Below are 17,979 nucleotides of genomic sequence, written 5' to 3'. Positions count from 1 at the left end.
AAGAAGCAAAGTTTTATATTTCTAGAGTACTCCTCTCTTCCAGCTAGTTTATTTCTTCCTCGCAATATGATGTGGTATCTCAGAACCAGACTCAGCTGACTCCCTAGCATGAGCACACGCTATCCAGAATTTACTGACCATGTCTAGATTAGACTGGTTTTCACCATCATCTGCATGTCTTGAACCAGCAGGGAGGTTACTCTGCAAATTGAAAGTCGCAATGAAGTTTATAGTCACAAAATGGCATTCTCAAACCATGGCATTCACAATTTGACCCAGGCATGGTCCCAAACTGTTACATTTGTATGCAAAAAACTTTATTTTCTTGTTTAAAGAAAGTTCAACGCAATAAGATTATCTACTTCAAATTTCTTCTTTAAACCTAATGTGGAGATGGAGATGCAGGATTTATTTTCCAAAGTCTGACACTGCAATGTTATCTTGAATTACTGTCTCGGAGTAAGTCCTGCAAACGCTGCAGATGTGTTTTAATTTGATTTTATTCTTAAATTTGTTTGTATGAGTCCTTTCAATTTGTTCTACAGATTCTAATAATTTAGATTTTGATAAAAATCTATACAACCCATTTAGTTTAACCCCCTTTGCTATCAGAACTAAGTGCAGTAGGTAAAATGGATCAGTGTGATGGGAGGAATAAGACCTCAAAGAACAACCCCACAGATATGTGACCTAGTCAGCATATTGTGACTCCAGTGGCTACTGTAGTAGGCTCTGACAGTGACTTCTGGCTCTTTTACAGCTAGCAGCTGTAGTCATATCCTATCCTATCCTTCTTGTGGTTGCAGCAGCCCCTAGTGGAGGCAGCTAGGTTGATTTCTTCTCCTTAATGTCTACTTCTAGGCAGGTAGGCTCTGCAGTACAGAGAATAGTGAAAATATTTTGTCTCCTGAGCAGTTTGGGTATAAGAATGAAGATTGCCACATAGCAAACCTCACAATCCCCTGCAGAATAGTGAAATGGTTTATTTTTAAAAGGTTAAGGAACGTGTTTCTAGTTCTTCCCTCTCCTCTTGCTGGAACCGTAAAATAACTCCTGCAACCCCATGTGGGAAAAAGGAGTGTTCAGATAGGGTTAGGGCTGTTCAGGGATGGAGCAGGGGTTCAGGGAATTCATTTACACCTTTTATCTTCCTCCTTTCCCCCTATCTTCCAAAAGGGATGGTGGTTTCCCTTCTTTCTCGCAGGATAATCTTCTCCAGGGTTAGTTGCTGCTGTGCATCAATTTACATGGCTGTTTGAGGTTATTAACCCCAGACAGTTGAGAAAATTAGGTACAGGATTGAGCCCTTCACCTGCAGGCTTTCTGTAGCCATTAATAAACTGCAGATGCAGACAATGGAAAAATATGTATATGAAAAATTCAAAGTGGGTCTAGACTTTTTTTTTCTGTTTATCAACTAGTCTCAGACATTGCTCAAGGGGGGTAATTCAAGTTTCACACAGTGGTCCTGAACAAGACACTTAAGAGTCACAGTGGAATATGAATTTACTTGCTTTGTAACAAAATTTACCCTCCTTAGGGATTCTTAATGGGCATCACAATATCATTCCTAAAATGTTAGTATTCGTTATTTGTTGCATTTAAATTTTGAGATTGAAAGTGTGTGTTTGTGATTTGTTAATATGCACAGAGATTAATAGACCGTTCTAATAGATTTTTAATTGGAATTTGATTTTCTAACTTTCAAGCAGGTTACACTGTGATATAATGTAGGGCCAAATTACATCTCTTTACTCCAGAACTGACTTTGGGCCATTGTATCAGAAACATAATTCTAGTTTGACCAAAGACCACATACAGAGCAGCAAAGATGCCAAACCTTGTGGAAAATGGTACAGCAATAGGGGAGAGGAGAATCCTCTCTCAAGGGTCCCCTTTGCCTATTTTCTGGGAAGATATATTTGCCTTTCTTGCTGTCCTGATTCCTCAGTCTGCATAGTTCTAAATACCAGATTCTAGTAGCATTAGAGATAATACGTGCCCAAGTAATCTCTGCTGCTAGGTATACAGTAGCACTCGCTTCGCCTTGGGACTTCAGTGTCCTCTCACTGCAGTGCAGTGTGATTAATGACAAGCAGTCTTTACCATGGGAAGCTAGTGGATTGGCATTATGAATTTAAAAAATAAACAAAACAGCTGATGACGGTGGTGCCAGTCAGACGAGAATTCTAGTCGAAGCTGAAAGACTCTGTAGTGTGTTCAGTATGCCAGTCGTGCTCCAGTGACGTAAAAAAAATGCTCCTTCAAAAAAGCTGTGTCAAAGAGATGGTTGCTGGAAAGGAAAGAATCTGAATGGCACCTTCATGATGAAGATAAGAGTGCAGGCTGAATATTTATATATATATATATATTTTTGGTGCTGAAATGATTGTAGCACCACATTCCATGTGTGGGGAAATTTATTATTTTTTTGTTGGGGGAAGGTTAACATTTTGGTCCTGCATTTCACGAGATGTTTATGGAGTTGCAGCTCTGCCTGCTGATAAATCAATTATTTGCTGGTTCTCATCTTTCTTCTCTGTCACTGTGCTAATGAAACAGAATATTGCTGACCAGTAATGAAAATCGTGAGTTACTACTTCTGGGATTTTTCTAAATACCAGGAAGGATGGGAAGTCCACATCTCTAAAAGGATTCATATCTCTGAGCAAAAGAATAGTATGAAATGGTACATTCTCCTACGGATTTGTCTAGAAAACTGGAGGTAGAGGATGCCTACACATACTTTATAAACATGACTGAAAAAGAAAGATGAAGTGCTATAGGATGTACTTATAATATGATGTTGGATGGGTTTTTTAACTTCACTTGGAAGGTTTGGCGCTTTTTCTGTCAAAAGTAGCATTTTGCATGTGCTGTTCAAGATCCATTAAATATCAGATGGAGGTTAGCAAGCCAAGGGTAACTTCTGTTTTTACATATTTGTAATCTTTCCTTGTATTGCACTTATTGTTTATATTTTTATTTTTTGTACGCAAAACAAGTGGAATATTATACTTCACAAAAAGTAGGCATTCTAGAGGTTAAAAAGTGTGTGAGGGAAGAAAAGTACTAGTTTTTACAGTAGATTTTTGTTGAAAAGTTTTCTTTTATTTCATTTAAATATATACTGTGTGTACACATCTATATGAATATGCACGTGCATGTATATGTACATGTAAATATGAACACATGACACAAACTGTGTTTGTTTTAATTTGTACTTATTAGAATAAAATGTTAATCAAATGCAGAACTACATACTTACAATGACAGAGCAAAAACAATGGGGTTGGAATTTTTTGTATTTGTACATGTTCCCTTCAATGACACGGTCATCATAATATGCATTAGCTGCAGAGCACTTTTCAGTTTGAGGGGCACTCCCCGCAAACAAACCATTTTAAAAGGAGTATCTCAATAGAAGGATGCTATATATGGAGAGAGCTTTTTTTTGTGCCTTTTTGTCTTTCCTAGTCATGCCACTACTTCTGCCTACTGCCTATTTCAGCCATTGCTCAGATCTGTATGCACCAAGCAAGGATAATCTGTCATTGCCAGCATTATAAAACTGGAATTATTTGTTTACTACCATAGCTGTGTGTCTATATTGCTCACATTAGAAAATTAACAAAACTAGCATAAATGTTTTTCTGATGCCTTTTTCATGTTCTCCCCCCCACCCCCCTTCTTTAAACTACAGGAGCCTAGTAACAAACGGGTCAAGCCTCTTTCTAGAGTTACATCACTAGCAAGCTTCATTCCTCCTGTGCGGGCAACCCCGTTAAAGAGGTTCAGTCAAACACTTCAGGTAAAGATAATATATTTCTGTATTTAATGTTCAGATCTGCATTTCAATAAGAGAAGCACAAGTATGCTATCACATTCTTTTAGGGGTTGTGCTTTTCAAAATTTATTTTGTATATGTGTATATATATATGTGAGTATCTCACATATCTTTACGGAAAAAATGAAAAACTTTTTTCCCCCAACATAAAAGGTGCAGTGGTAATGGACAGTGTAAACCTCAGTAGTGGCAAGTGAAAGTGCTCTGGTGCTGTTACAGCTGTGTAGTCATTCACCAGCATAATAATCTTTCTGTCATAGAATGCTTATGTTTCTTGTGAAATCTTTAAGAAACAAACTGCAACTATATATCCATTCTTGATGTTATGATAGAGATAAAGAAACCAATATAAAAATATGTGCATAGCCCAGTTGCATGAGAAGATATGTTTAATATATCTTTGACTTTTGAAGGTGTGAGTTTTAGAGATATATTTAAAAGGGTGCCATATGCTCCAGCACCTTTGACATACTTTTAAATGACATTTTAAAGTGGAGTAGTACAGTTTAAGATAATCCATGACCAGTGAGCCAGGAAACTGAAAAACTCAAATCCCTCCCTCTCAAAACAACTCTCTGCCCTGTAGTTCTTCATCATATTGAAATGACTGGGGAAAAAAGATAAGCTTTGCCATAGAATATTAGTATTTTTAGCTTAAATGCGAAAACAAACAAACAAAACCCCAACCAAACCTATGGAATATCTATTAGAGCTGGTAGGGAAATTTTGAGTTTGGAATTTTAAATGAAAAATAAATTTTCCATTAATTTTTTTTTGGTGTGTGTTTAGGGTGGGTGGGTGGGTGAGTGAGTGGTGGTGGTGTTTTTTTAAAAGTCTACGTGCATGTAATATTGCTGAATCCTCACTATTAATAGTGAACTTTGACCTCCAGTGGACAAAAAGTCTGGCGATCAGATGGAAAATGGAGCCTTGAGCCAACATTCAAAGCATATGTCAAAGCTGAATATTTTAAATAATTAAAAAGCAATCAAATAACAATGCAATTCAAATTTACATTTTATTCTGAAGATATTCTGCTTTGTTTGTAGGTCTCTCAAACTTACAGGTGCACCATGTAGAATATGAGATGCTTGGAGACTCATGTAGGACTTGATCCTACAAAATATTGCATGTCCCCTGCAAGAGGCTGAGTACCTTAATTTCAGTGACTTCAGGAGGAGCTCAGGCAATTGAGCACCTCAGAGTGGGCATTCAGTGCTTTGCAGGATTGTGCCATTTCCCCCACTAAAATAGTAGGTGTTTGAGAAAGTACACTTAAAATCTACAGTGAGTTATAGAACAAGGTTAAGCTCTCTGAAGAGTGAGAATGAATAAAATATCTCTATTTTAGTAAGAAATAATATCTGTTCAAAAAGGTAACTTAATCATGACTCTACTGCAGCTATGAGTTAATTTTGGAAAGGAAAAATAAAACTATTTATTTTTACACTAGAGGCTCGTCTGACAAATACTTAAACAGAGTAAAAAGCCATGGGAAAAAATACATTTTTCTGCAGTAATAGTTTATCTAGGAAGCAGACATGCCAGCATTTGGTTAGCAATGTATCTCTGGTATTCCTTCAATATGTTGTTGAAAGAGCATACCTATGCATACAAAAGCAACCTTTATCGACATGGGGGATAGGCAAGATGTTTGAACTCACCTCAGTGTGTTTGATCCAGTAGGTATACTGTAGTGTGAGGGAACTGGGATTGTTTAGTCTGCAGAAGAGAAGAATGAGGGGGGGATTTGACAGCTGCTTTCAACTACCTGAAAGGGGGTTCCAAAGAGGATGGATCTAAACTGTTCTCAGTGGTAGCAGATGACAGAATAAGGAGTAATGGTCTCAAGTTGCAGTGGGGGAGATATAGGTTGGATATTAGGAAAAACTTTTTCACTAGGAGGGTGGTGAAGCACTGGAATGGGTTACCTAGGGAGGTGGTGGAATCTCCTTCCTTAGAGGTTTTTAAGGTCAGGCTTGACAAAGCGCTGGCTGGGATGATTTAGTGGGGATTGGTCCTCCTTTGAGCAGAGGGTTGGACTAGATGACCTCCCGAGGTCCCTTCCAACCCTGATATTCTATGTATACTTGTTCATAAGCCGAATTTTTTTAGTAAAAAAGGGAAGCACTAGAGAAGGGAGTCGGCTTATGAACGGGTATAGAGAGGGAGAGGTGGGACACAGCCCTTCCCCCCAACAGAGGGAGCAAGGAGAGGCAGCAGAGCCAGAAGGGAAGAGGCGGGGCCAGTGTGTGTCTGCTTCTGGCCACGCTGCTTTCCCCCCAGCCTCCGAAGCAGCTGCAGCTCCGGGGCTGGCAGGCTGCGGCTGTGCTGCTCGGCCCTGCCCCCCAGAGCAGGTTGTGGCTGCGCCGCCCAGCCCAGCCCGCCGGAGCATGCTGCGGCCGTGCCGCCCAGCCCAGCCTGCTGGAACATGGTGCGGCCTCGCCGCCCGGTCTGGCCCGCTGGAGCAGGCTGCAGCTGCGCTTCCCAGCCTGCCGGAGCAGCTCCAGCCAGGTAAGAGACATCCTCCCCTGGCCCTCCCCAGATAAGGTGGGAAGGGATGTGATGGGGAGAGTGTGGGGGTCCCAGGCTAGAGGTGGGTTACTCCCCTGACCCCCAGCTTCTTCCCGCCCCCCCCCCCAAAAAAAATTTCCCCACCAGTTGCCATCCCAGCCCGTCAGGGTAAGCAGCTGGTACGCTGGGACACTTTTGTTTACTTAGGTTTACCTCCGTGCCTGCAGACACTCGAGGTAAACAAACCATCTCGGCCCACCAGCGGCTTATCCTGATGGCCCAGGAGCCAAAGTTTGCCGACCCCTGAAGTATAGGGTCAGCTTATGAACGGGTCATAAAAATTTTCCATTTTTACTTACCCATCTTGGGGGGGGGTCGGCTTATAAACAAACCAGCTTATGATCGAGTATATACAGTATGTCCCACCACCTTAATTGGTTAATACCCAACAAAATTAATTATACAGCAGACAGAAACAATCACAGAACCAGACAGAGATCATGCAAATAAACCATAGCAAAGTGGGGGCCATAAAGATAAAACATACAGAAATGAGGGTTTCACAACCACGACTATTGAGAAGTGATTTCTTGCCAGACAGGATGCTATCAAACTAAGTTTTCTTTAAATCTTCTAGGCTCTTCTCTTTCTTTGGAGGTGATAGGCATTATTAGGACAGGATTGTATTCCTAACAGCCCAATCGCACCTTATTTCAATGTGACTAGTTTGGAATGTAAGGATGTGACCATACACTTTCCAGCTTATGGCTGCCTCTGCTGTTTAGCCAAAGATCTTAGCCTAAGAACACGGCCTTAGACTATCCTAGTGAGAGAAGGCCTATAAACAGGCAGACTGTGATTTTGATTCTCGTTTTGTACCTCTATAACTAGCTAAGTGATAAACATAGACCTAAATTCTTAAAGTATAGGCCTTTACAGACAGGCCTAAATATCTATATCATAACGTTCTTATTGATTGCAATGTGTATGAATGCTCTACATAGAATGTACACATTAATTCTATACACACTGAGGATAGAGAGCAAATGTATGCCACTGCAGGAAGGAGGTTATTGAACTATAAATGGACCAGAAACATACTTTCACATGCCATTACTTATGTTTCTAGTACTAAAATAAAAGGTTGTAGCGCCAATATCCTCAACAAATTTGGAAAAATTGGAATTGATAGTTATATAAACCATTTAATTTTATTGCACAAATATGCAACCTTTTCTTTTAAATATATTATTTTTGCTTTGGGGAATCTGAAATGAAATGTGAGCAAACTGATCTCTCTAACATTTGTCCTACTTTTATGTCTTGTTAGCGTTCTATCAGTTTCCGTAGTGACAGTCGCCCTGATCTGTTCACCCCACGACCGTGGTCTCGAAATGTACCTCCTGCTAGCACAAAACGAAGGGACAGCAAGCTGTGGAGTGAGACCTTTGATGTTTGTGTCAATCAGATGCTTACATCCAAAGAAATCAAGCGTCAAGAGGTACTATTATTTCAATGCTTCTAAACTTTTGACAGTTTTGTCTAAAGCAGAGGTTCTCAGACTCTTTGCTAAGGCAATTCACCAACTGCATTTTGTCTCTTTGCAACCCTCCATTACATATATGCATCCTCTGCTCCAACATCACAACCCTAATCCCATCCTGGCCTGGTGTGTAGGGAAGGCCCGGAGGGTTGGAGAATGAGCCCAGTCCACGCTTGCCTGCAGTGGCGGCTCCTCTTCTGCAGGGCTGGGCTCAGCTCCCCACTTTGGGAGTTGCGAATTGGCACATGGGGTTGCAATGCCATTCAGGTTTGGTCTGGCTGCCCCTCCATCATGATGGTGTACTGTGCAGTACTGCGACTCTGAATGCCCCAGCCCAGTAGGATCTGAGCTGCCACTACAATGTGGGGTGACCTCACCCTCCAAAACCCCTCACTCTGGGAGCTCCCCTGTATGTTTGTTTTCACCAGGAAAATCTGTCTCTGGATTTGACAACCCGTCTAGAACCTTTCTGTGACCCGCTGGTGGGTTGGGACCCATCATTTGGGAAACACTGGTCTAAAGCGTGGAATTCAGGGATGATAGTAAATTAGTAAACATTAGCTCAGCATTTGAAATTACAGGGTAAAATCCTGGCTCCACTGCAGTCAATGAGAATTTTCCCATTGACTTCAGTGGAACAGGATTCCACCTATGGTCTTTATAATGAAACCATACTAGATTTTTTTTTTTTTTTTTTAAGAACAAAGTTGTTTCAATAATTCCTGTATATTAACATTAATATTTGAAATTAAAATTGTTTGTGTGGGTGTGCATGTTTTGGGTGGTGGTTGTTTTATCTGTACTACCATAGTACCCACAGACCGCAATTAGAATAATGTACATGCTAGGTACTGAGTGCACACAGGAAAGCACAATCTTTATCCCAGGGAGCTTTCAGTAGAAGAAGTTTATTATACAAATAATGTTACTCAGTTGACCAAGGGTCTACATTGGTCTCTGAGTGCAGACCCTGGCACAGGGTCCTCAATTGTAGAAAGTCCACTGGTGATGATTTAGAAGAGAATCTTTAGTGTAATGCACCCACAGCCTCCATTGGTGGCCTTGCAGCCAGAGAGCAGCAACCCCAAAGTGGGCATGGCAGTCTGGAGAGGGAAATGTTGCCAGGACACCCAGAGAAAATGCTGATTCAAGGATGTCACTCTACACAGCCTCTGCTGGCTGTGCTCTTATAGCACCCTTCCCAGAAATGAAAGCTGGCCTGTAGTCAACAGTGTAGGTGTACATTTCTGCTTTTCTCTCAGGGTCAGGAAGGTAATTGTCATGTGTCAGACTGGTTAAACCAGAGCATCAGAGGTTTAGGAGACTATAAACTTCTTGCGGGTGGGAAGGTCCAATGATAGGTTTCTACTAGGTGCCCTCTGCAAATATTTACAAATGAGGCACTGTCTGAAGGGGCCATGAAGAAATAACCTTTACAGTACTGATTTGCCCATTGTGGTTCAATGCAAAAATGATTTTCAAACTCTGGAACCTCCAGAATTCATAGAACCATAGGGTTAGAAGGGACCATAAGGGTCATCTAATCTATCCTGCTGCCATGATGCAGGACTTGTTGTGTCTAAACCATCCAAGGCAGATGGCTATCCAACTGCTTTTTGAAAACCTCCAGTGAAGGAGCTTCCGTGACTTCCCTAGGCAGTTTGTTCCATTGTCCTACTATTCTTACAATTAGGAAGTTTTGCTTGAGATTTAATCTAAATCTGCTATGCTGTAGTTTGAACCCATTGCCTCTTGTCCTGCCCTCTGTGGCAAGAGAGAACAATTTTCCTCCATCATTGTTATGGCAGCCTTTCAAGTATTTGAATACCTCTGTCATGCCCAGTTTCTTCAGCCTTTGCTCATATGGCTTGCATTCCATCCCTTTGATTATCTTTGTCACTTGCTTCTGGATCCTTTCCAGTTTCTCTACATCCTATCTATATAATGGTGATCAAAATTGGACACCATACTGCAGCGGAGGCCTGACCAGCACCAAGTAGAGCGGTACTATCACCTGCTGTGACTTGCACGTTATGCCTCTGTTAATGTAAACCAAAATTGCATTTGCTTTTTTTGTGGCAGCATCGCATTGTTGACTCATGTTGAGGTTGTGATCCACCACAACTCCCAGATCGTTCTGAACAGTGTTGCTGCCAAGCCAGTTATCCCCCATTCTATATTTGTGCATTTGGTTTTTCTTCCCTAAGTGTAGCACCTGACATTTCTTTGTTAAATTTCATCTTGTTGTCTATAGCCCAGTTCTCCAATTTATTAAGAGCCCTTTGAATTTTTGCTCTATCCTCCAAAGTGTTTGCAACCGCCCCCCTTTCCCCCCACCCCCAACTCTGTTTTATCTGCAGATTTGATCAGTATGCTCTCTCTTCCAACAGCCAGGTCATTAATAAAGGTGTTAAATAACACTGGACCAAAAACAGATCCCTATGGAACTCCTTTCAATCTGACATCGTTCTATTAATAGTTACTCTTTGTTTGAGGTTGCTTAACCAATTATGTATCCACTTAATGGTAGTTCTACTGAGCCCACAGTTCTCCAGCTTATTTATGAGACTGTCATGTGGGACTGTGTCAAAAGCCTTGCTAAAGTCCAGGCATATTGTGTCCACTGTATTCCCCCTATGCACCAAACCAGTTACCTTGTCAAAGAAGGAAACCGAGTTTGGTATGATTTATTTTTAGTAAATCCATGCTGGCTGCTAGTGATCACCCTTTCATCCTCAAGGTATTTGCAAATTGAATGTTTTATACATTGTTCTGATAGCTTCCCAGGTATTGAGGTCAGGCTGACTGGTCTATAGTTCCCTAGCTCCTCCTTTCCCCTTCCCTCCCCCCCTTAAAAGATGGGCACTGTATTAGCCTTTCTCCAGTGTTCTGGGACTTCTCCTGTCATCCAAGAGCATGCAAATACTATTCTTCTTCGAGTGCTTGCTCATATCGATTCCAATTAGGTGTGCGCGCGCCGCGTGCACGATCGTCGGAGAATTTTCTACCCTAGCAACACCCGGTGGGTCGGCTGTGGAGCCCCCTGGAGTGGCGCCTTCATGGCGCTGGATATATACCCCAGCCGACCCAGCGCCCCCTCAGTTCCTTCTTACCGCCCCTGACGGTCTTTGGAACTGTGGAGCGCGGCATAGCTGTTCTCCACTCTCCCTAGCTTATCCTGTTATCACTGTAGATAGTTGTAGTTATAGTTGTTGTATAGTGTTAGATAGTTATTCATTTTAGTTTTTAATAGTTGTAAATAGTTAGCGGGGGTTAAGGGGGTTGTTCTCCCCCCTTTTCCCCCCGGCGCATAGCCGGGCTCATGCCCAAGGCTCCTGGCTTTAAGCCATGCGCGTCCTGCGCTAAGCCTATGCCTACGAGTGATCCGCATGACTCGTGTCTGAAGTGTCTCGGAGAGTCCCATCAGACAGATAAGTGTAAGATCTGTAAGGCCTTCAGACCAAGAACCAAAAAGGAGCGGGACTTTAGGCTTAGGCAGCTCCTCATGGAGGCGGCACTTAGCCCGGATCCTCCCTCGGCGCGCCCAGCCCCGGCACCGAGCGCCTCGGAGCGCAGCGCCCCTGCGGCACCGACCGGTACTGCACCGCAGGCAGAATCGGACAAGCCCTCACGGCACTGGCCTCCTTCAGCACCGCGCCCGCCACAGGGGCCTCGGCGCCGGTCCCTGTCTCCGGGACACAAGAAGTCCCGTAAGGCGCAGGAGACTGCTGTCCTGAAGACGCCGGCTCCCCCGGTGCCGGGGGTAGAGCCGCGTCCGCCTTTGGACCGCCAGAAGCAAGTGCCTGCTACACCGTCGACTCCGGCACCGCGGCCGTTGAGTCCGGTGCGGACTGAATCACCACCTCGGTCGGCGGTGGAGCCTTGTCTTCCTTCCACCCCAGAGACCTTCGCGACGGCGAGAGACCTTATTGCTCTCACGGAGCCGGCACCGCCCCAACCTCCGGCACCGTCGGCTCCTCACGCAGTACAATCCAGGGGCAAGCCTGCCCTGGTGCGCCCGCCGTCTCCGGACGTGGACTCACGGCACTGCTCCAGGTCTCGGAGCAGGTCCCGACGCCGCTCGCAGTCCCGGCGCCGACTATCGCCTCGGCACCGGTCGTACTCACGGCCAAGATCTTCTTCGCGGCACCGCTCTACGTCTCGGCACCGTCACGATCATCGGTACCGATCGGACTCCAGACGTAGTTCTCGGCACCGGTACGAGCGCCGCTCGAGTTCGAGGGGCCGCTCCCGGTACCAGGTCTACTCGCGGTCGTCGTCGTCGTCTCGGTCAAGATCCGGATCTCGGCACCGGCATGGCCACCGGCACCGATCCCGATCCCGCTCACCGGCACCGCGCAGGGACCGATCACCTCAGGACCGGCACCAATCAGCACCGTACCATCCGGAGCCGGTTTCGACGCGTTCGGCACCGCCTTGGCCCTCGAGATCAGCATCTCGTTCCTCCGATGGGGCCTCCAGATCGGCATACCCTCCTCAGGGTCAGGCTGCTACGGCTGACTTGGGCCACTGGCAGGAGGTGGCCGAGGACCCTGCAAAGGGACCTATGCACTGGTCGTTCTGGACCCCGTGGGCCTATCACCAGGCGCAGGGGGCTCCACCATCAGCCTCTCGCTCGGCACGTTCTGAGCCCAGGGTCCCGGAGGCCACTATCTCCCGCCCTCCCCCAGGGGGCATGGAGGCTCCCGTGCCTACACCACCTGAGGCCCTGGACCCAGGGGCAGGCGATGCTCCGCTTCAGGGACCCCTGGAGCAGGACCCGCCATTAGACCCCTTGCCACCTGAGGCATCCTCCCCATCTTCCCCAGATGAGGCGGTGGCGGGCACAACCGCCACAGGTCCGCCCCCGATAGATCTTCGTGCCCACCAGGACCTATTACGTAGGGTGGCGCGTAATATGGATCTCCAGACGGAGGAGATAGTAGAGGTACAGGACCCGCTGGTGAGCATCCTCTCGGCTGATGCCCCATCCAGGGTGGCATTACCTCTGATACGCACGATTCAGGCTAATGCCACTACAATATGGCAAACTCCTGCCTCTATTCCACCCACAGCCAGAGGGGTGGAAAAGAAGTACTTTGTCCCTTCCAAGGACTATGAGTACCTATATACTCATCCCCAACTGTGTTCACTAGTGGTGTCATCGGTGAACGCACGGGAGCGTCACGGCCAGCAGGCTGCAGCGCCCAAATCGAAGGACGCTAAGCGCTTCGATTTGTTTGGATGTAAGGTGTATTCAGCGGGAGGGCTACAACTCAGAGCGGCTAACCAGCAGGCGCTCTTGAGCCGCTACAACTTTAATTCCTGGAACTCTATGGGGAAATTTAAAGAGTTGGTTCCCCAAGACTCAAGGGAAGAGTTCGGGGCCTTAGTGGAGGAGGGTAAGAAGGTGGCACGGACCTCCTTACAGGCCTCTTTGGACATAGCGGACTCGGCCGCAAGGACGCTGGCCTCAGGTATCGCCATGCGGCGAGTCTCCTGGCTCCAGGTCTCAGGCTTGCCGCCGGAACTGCAGCAGACCCTGCAGGATTTACCCTTTGAGGGCCACGGGCTGTTCTCAGAGAAGACGGACTCTCGGCTGCAGAGCCTCAAGGACTCGAGAACGATCATGCGCTCCCTGGGGATGCATGTCCCAGGGCCCCAGCACAGACCCTTTAGGCCCCAGCCTCAAAGGTTCTACCCTCCCCCGCCTCGTCCGAGACAGGACTTCGCCAGAAGGCGGGGCCGAGGTGGTAGGCGAAGGTCGACCGGCCCTCAACCCGGTCAGAACCAGGGGCCGCCTAGGCCACCTTCAGGCCCTAGGCAGAACTTTTGAAGGTGCGGTCGAGGACGGCGCCCCAGCCACTACCCAGGATCCAGCTCCCTCCTTTCGGGATTGCCTCTCCCGTTTCCACCGTGCTTGGTCCCTTATAACCTCGGACCGTTGGGTCCTTCGCACGGTGGAGAGGGGATACGCTCTCCAGTTTTCTTCGTCCCCCCCCTCCCACCTCCCCTCCCCGTCCCTCTTCAGATCTCATCTCTCAGGACCACGGCTGACTATGTCACCCCGACCTGCAATCGCTCCACCTCACGGTGTGGATGCTCCATGGCTGAATCGGACAGAGCGGCAATGCTCGCAGCCCGTCCAGCAGATTCTGCTGGGAAGTAGAAAGCCCTCTACACGGACCACTTACTTAGCCAAGTGGAAACGGTTCTCCTGTTGGTGCGAGCAACGAGCTACGTCCCCCTTGCAGGCGCCTATTCCTCTCATACTTGAATATCTCCTATCCCTAAAACAACAGGGCTTGGCGATATCTTCAATCAGGGTTCACCTCGCCGCTATTTCGGCGTTCCACCCAGGAGAACTCGCTTCCTCGGTCTTCTCTAACCCGATGGTCGTTAGATTCCTCAAGGGCTTAGACCGACTGTACCCGCAGCAACGCCAGCCCGTTCCGACGTGGGACCTCCAACCTGGTTCTTTCCAAGCTCACAGGGCCTCCGTTCGAGCCATTGGCTACCTGTTCACTCCTGTACCTATCCTGGAAGACAGCCTTCCTTGTAGCCATCACCTCAGCACGGCGCGTTTCTGAACTCAGAGCGCTTACGTCCGAGCCCCCATACACTGTGTTCCATAAGGACAAGGTGCAGCTTTGCCCCCACCCTGCCTTTCTTCCCAAGGTAGTCTCATCTTTTCACGTGAACCAGGATATATTTCTCCCGGTCTTCCATCCGAAGCCACACGCTACTCGCCAAGACCAGCGTTTGCATTCTTTGGACGTACGCAGGGCCCTGGCTTTCTATATTGACCGTACAAAGCCGTTTAGGAAGACGACACAACTCTTAGTTGCAGTGGCCGACCGGATGAAAGGCTCACCGGTCTCCTCACAGTGCCTGTCCTCTTGGGTCACGTCCTGTATTCGTGCTTGCTACGACCTGGCCGGTGTCCCGACGCCGCGCCTCACCGCTCACTCCACGAGGGCCCAGGCCTCCTCGACTGCCTTCCTGGCTCAAGTCCCGATCCAGGACATTTGTAGAGCTGCAGTTTGGTCATCGGTCCACACATTCGCTGCTCACTATGCGCTGGTGCAACAATCCAGAGACAATGCTGCATTCGGGTCAGCGGTTTTGCACACAGCAATGTCTCACTCCGATCCCGCCACCTAGGTGGGGCTTGGGAGTCACCTAATTGGAATCGATATGAGCAAGCACTCGAAGAAGAAAAAATGGTTACTCACCGTTGTAACTGTTGTTCTTCGAGATGTGTTGCTCATATCCATTTCAAACCCGCCCCCCTTCCCCACTGTCGGAGTAGCCGGCAAGAAGGAACTGAGGGGGCGCTGGGTCGGCTGGGGTATATATCCAGCGCCATGAAGGCGCCACTCCAGGGGGCTCCACAGCCGACCCACCGGGTGTTGCTAGGGTAGAAAATTCTCCGACGATCGTGCACGCAGCGCGCGCACACCTAATTGGAATGGATATGAGCAACACATCTCGAAGAACAACAGTTACAACGGTGAGTAACCGTCTTTTCCCAATGGTTCTGAAATTTCTTCTGCTAATTCCTTTAGCACCCTGGCGTGAATAGCATCAGGGCCCGCTTACCTGGATTTCTTCAAATTAGTCAGAAAATCTCTAACATTCTTTACTTATCCTGATCTGCATCCCTTCCCTTTTATTGTCTATGATAACTTTGCTAGTGGTCTGGTCACGTGTTTTTTGTGTGAAGACTGAAGCAAAGTAGGCATTGAACAGATCTGCTGACTTATCTTCCATTACCAACTCACCACCTCCATTGAGCAGTGGACCCACACCATCCCTGGTTGTTTTTTTGTTTTGTTTTTGTTTTTTTGTCTGACCTATTTGGATACTGTCACTGGTAAGATATTGTACTGGAAGTGTGCATAACATTAAATTGCTATTTATTTCTAATAATAAAATGCAAAACTCACTTCATAAGAAGTGGCTAGTATGAGGAGAAAGTCCCACAGAGTTCTGTGTTTCCTTCAAGGAAAAACTGCTGTGCCAAATTTAAAAGTACTTTTAATACCACCTATACATTTAAAGCAATCCCAACATTTGTACCATTAGACAGTCTGGAACCTTTTCCCAACTATGTTTTTTTTTAAAAAACGCAGACACAAAACTCTCTCATAATTAGCTGTACAAACACCAATTATTTTACCAAAAATAGTTGATATAGTTTAGTTACATCAAAATATCATAACATATAAGATGGCCTTCTGGATTGGAAACATGTCAAACCAAAAACTGTACTTCTGTAACTTTTTCAGACAAATGTTTCATGAGAAGTCTTGCAAGAACAGGTCTTCAAAAATAATGCTGAGCAAATAGGTGGTTTTATAGATTAAATTTACATTTATTCCTTCAACTAGATTTAGCAAGAAAATGTAACTGTGCACTAATACAGCTGTTCAGAATATAACAACAATTTTTAAAGTTGAGTACAATTTAAATAAGAAATTTATTCTATGTCCTTTTTTACAGGCTATCTTTGAACTTTCCCAGGGAGAAGAAGATTTGATAGAAGACTTGAAGTTAGCAAAAAAGGTATTTATATACATACATGATTCAAAAATTGTGGGTTTTTCTGCCTTTTTAAACCTCCCCTCCCGCCCACTTTTTTTATAGTAGATTTAATAGTAGCAACTGCCATCTAGTTAAGGTTGAAAAACAACTACTACAATCCCTGTTTTTACACTCTTAACATTCTGAAACATTCAACTTTTGGACTGAGTGTTTTCTAATTGGTATCTAACGCAAGGTGTGCTTGTGAAAATTTGAATAAAATACCATCAGCCACTTTAGAGTTATGGGAGGATTTAAGAGCTATCTCTAATTTCTTGGATATCAAATATATGCTAAAGTTTGCTTGTTTTTGCAGGCTTATCATGATCCTATGCTTAAACTCTCCATAATGACAGAGCAAGAATTAAACCAGATTTTTGGAACACTGGATTCACTAATCCCGCTACATGAAGGTATAATTCCGTTCAATGAATTATTATGATTCTACACTCATTTATACTTAGCATGCTCAGCAAGTGAATTTTTCTTTATTTTATTTTGATCAGATCTTCTTAGGCGGCTTCAGGAGGTCAGGAAACCTGATGGATCTACTGAGCATGTTGGTCATATCCTTGTGGCCTGGGTAAGGCAGATTTTCTAATCAAATTTGAAGTTAATTTGTAATTGTTTCATGGTTTGTAGCTTTTAGCAGACCATTTATCTTTTATGTTGAGTATCTCTTCAAAAGTATATTTCAAGTCTTAATTTTTAAAGAGACAGTTGGCTAATAAGAATTGCAGTACAATCAAATTAGGAACATTTCCCCTACATTTTCTGACTTGTCATTTAAAATTTAGAAAAGGATGTGTTTTCAAAGCCCTAGTTGTTTTAGTGATAAGTAGTGTTAAGAGCACTTTAAGTAAAAATCATGCGCCAGCCACCTGAGGACCTGACATGACCCCATGTTTATATGGAAAGATACAGAACCTTTCTTTTGTAAGGATTTAGATGAACAGTTTATTTTATAGTATAAAGAAAGTGATTTTATAATCAGCAGAAAATAGGTTTTGCTGTTTTCAAGGCAATAGCCAGTGGAAGATATTTAGCAGCCCTTTTCAAAACACTGGGCTATTAAGAGGCAGAAATGTGTGCATCTGTGTGTGTAATGCAACTAGTTAATGACTGTTGGTGCGTGACAAAAATGTACTCTGGTTTTCTTGGAGTAAAAGAATTATTAGATTTGTTTTTGTTTTGTATTCAAACTTCAGCTTGTCCATAGATGGTTAGAGGTAATTTGAATTTAGAAGATTTTATGTATATTCATATATAAATGTAAAGCTTTTTAGCTGAGGTACCATTAAAGTGCCAAAGGCCCAGATCCACAAAGGTACTTAGGCACCTAAGTCCCAGTTTTAGGCTGACTGTGATCCACAAAATCCCCGCTGGGATGCTACCTCGGTCATTTTCTAAACTCAGTGCCTAAATTTTCAGGGTAAAAGTTCTCTAGACACCTAAATTCTTGCCTCTGGGGATGCACACTGCCGCTGAT

At 45.0% G+C, this 17,979-nt stretch overlaps 1 protein-coding gene across 1 annotated transcript in view; it reads left to right on the top strand.

Moving 5' to 3' along the window:
* The window catches only part of ARHGEF3 (Rho guanine nucleotide exchange factor 3), a 64,752-nt gene that overhangs the window by 23,038 nt on the left and 23,735 nt on the right, over positions 1–17,979 (top strand). The window contains exons 2-6 of the mRNA XM_065407770.1: positions 3,704–3,811; positions 7,692–7,862; positions 16,410–16,472; positions 16,807–16,903; positions 16,997–17,073. Coding sequence (XP_065263842.1) covers positions 3,704–3,811; positions 7,692–7,862; positions 16,410–16,472; positions 16,807–16,903; positions 16,997–17,073 — 516 coding nt within the window. The remainder of the gene's footprint in view (positions 1–3,703; positions 3,812–7,691; positions 7,863–16,409; positions 16,473–16,806; positions 16,904–16,996; positions 17,074–17,979) is intronic.

The sequence above is a fragment of the Emys orbicularis genome, chromosome 7 (assembly GCF_028017835.1).
Source record: "Emys orbicularis isolate rEmyOrb1 chromosome 7, rEmyOrb1.hap1, whole genome shotgun sequence".
NCBI classification, from domain to species: domain Eukaryota; kingdom Metazoa; phylum Chordata; order Testudines; family Emydidae; genus Emys; species Emys orbicularis.
Note: the sequence above shows the minus strand (reverse complement) of the source record. Positions and strands in the feature narration are given on the sequence as shown.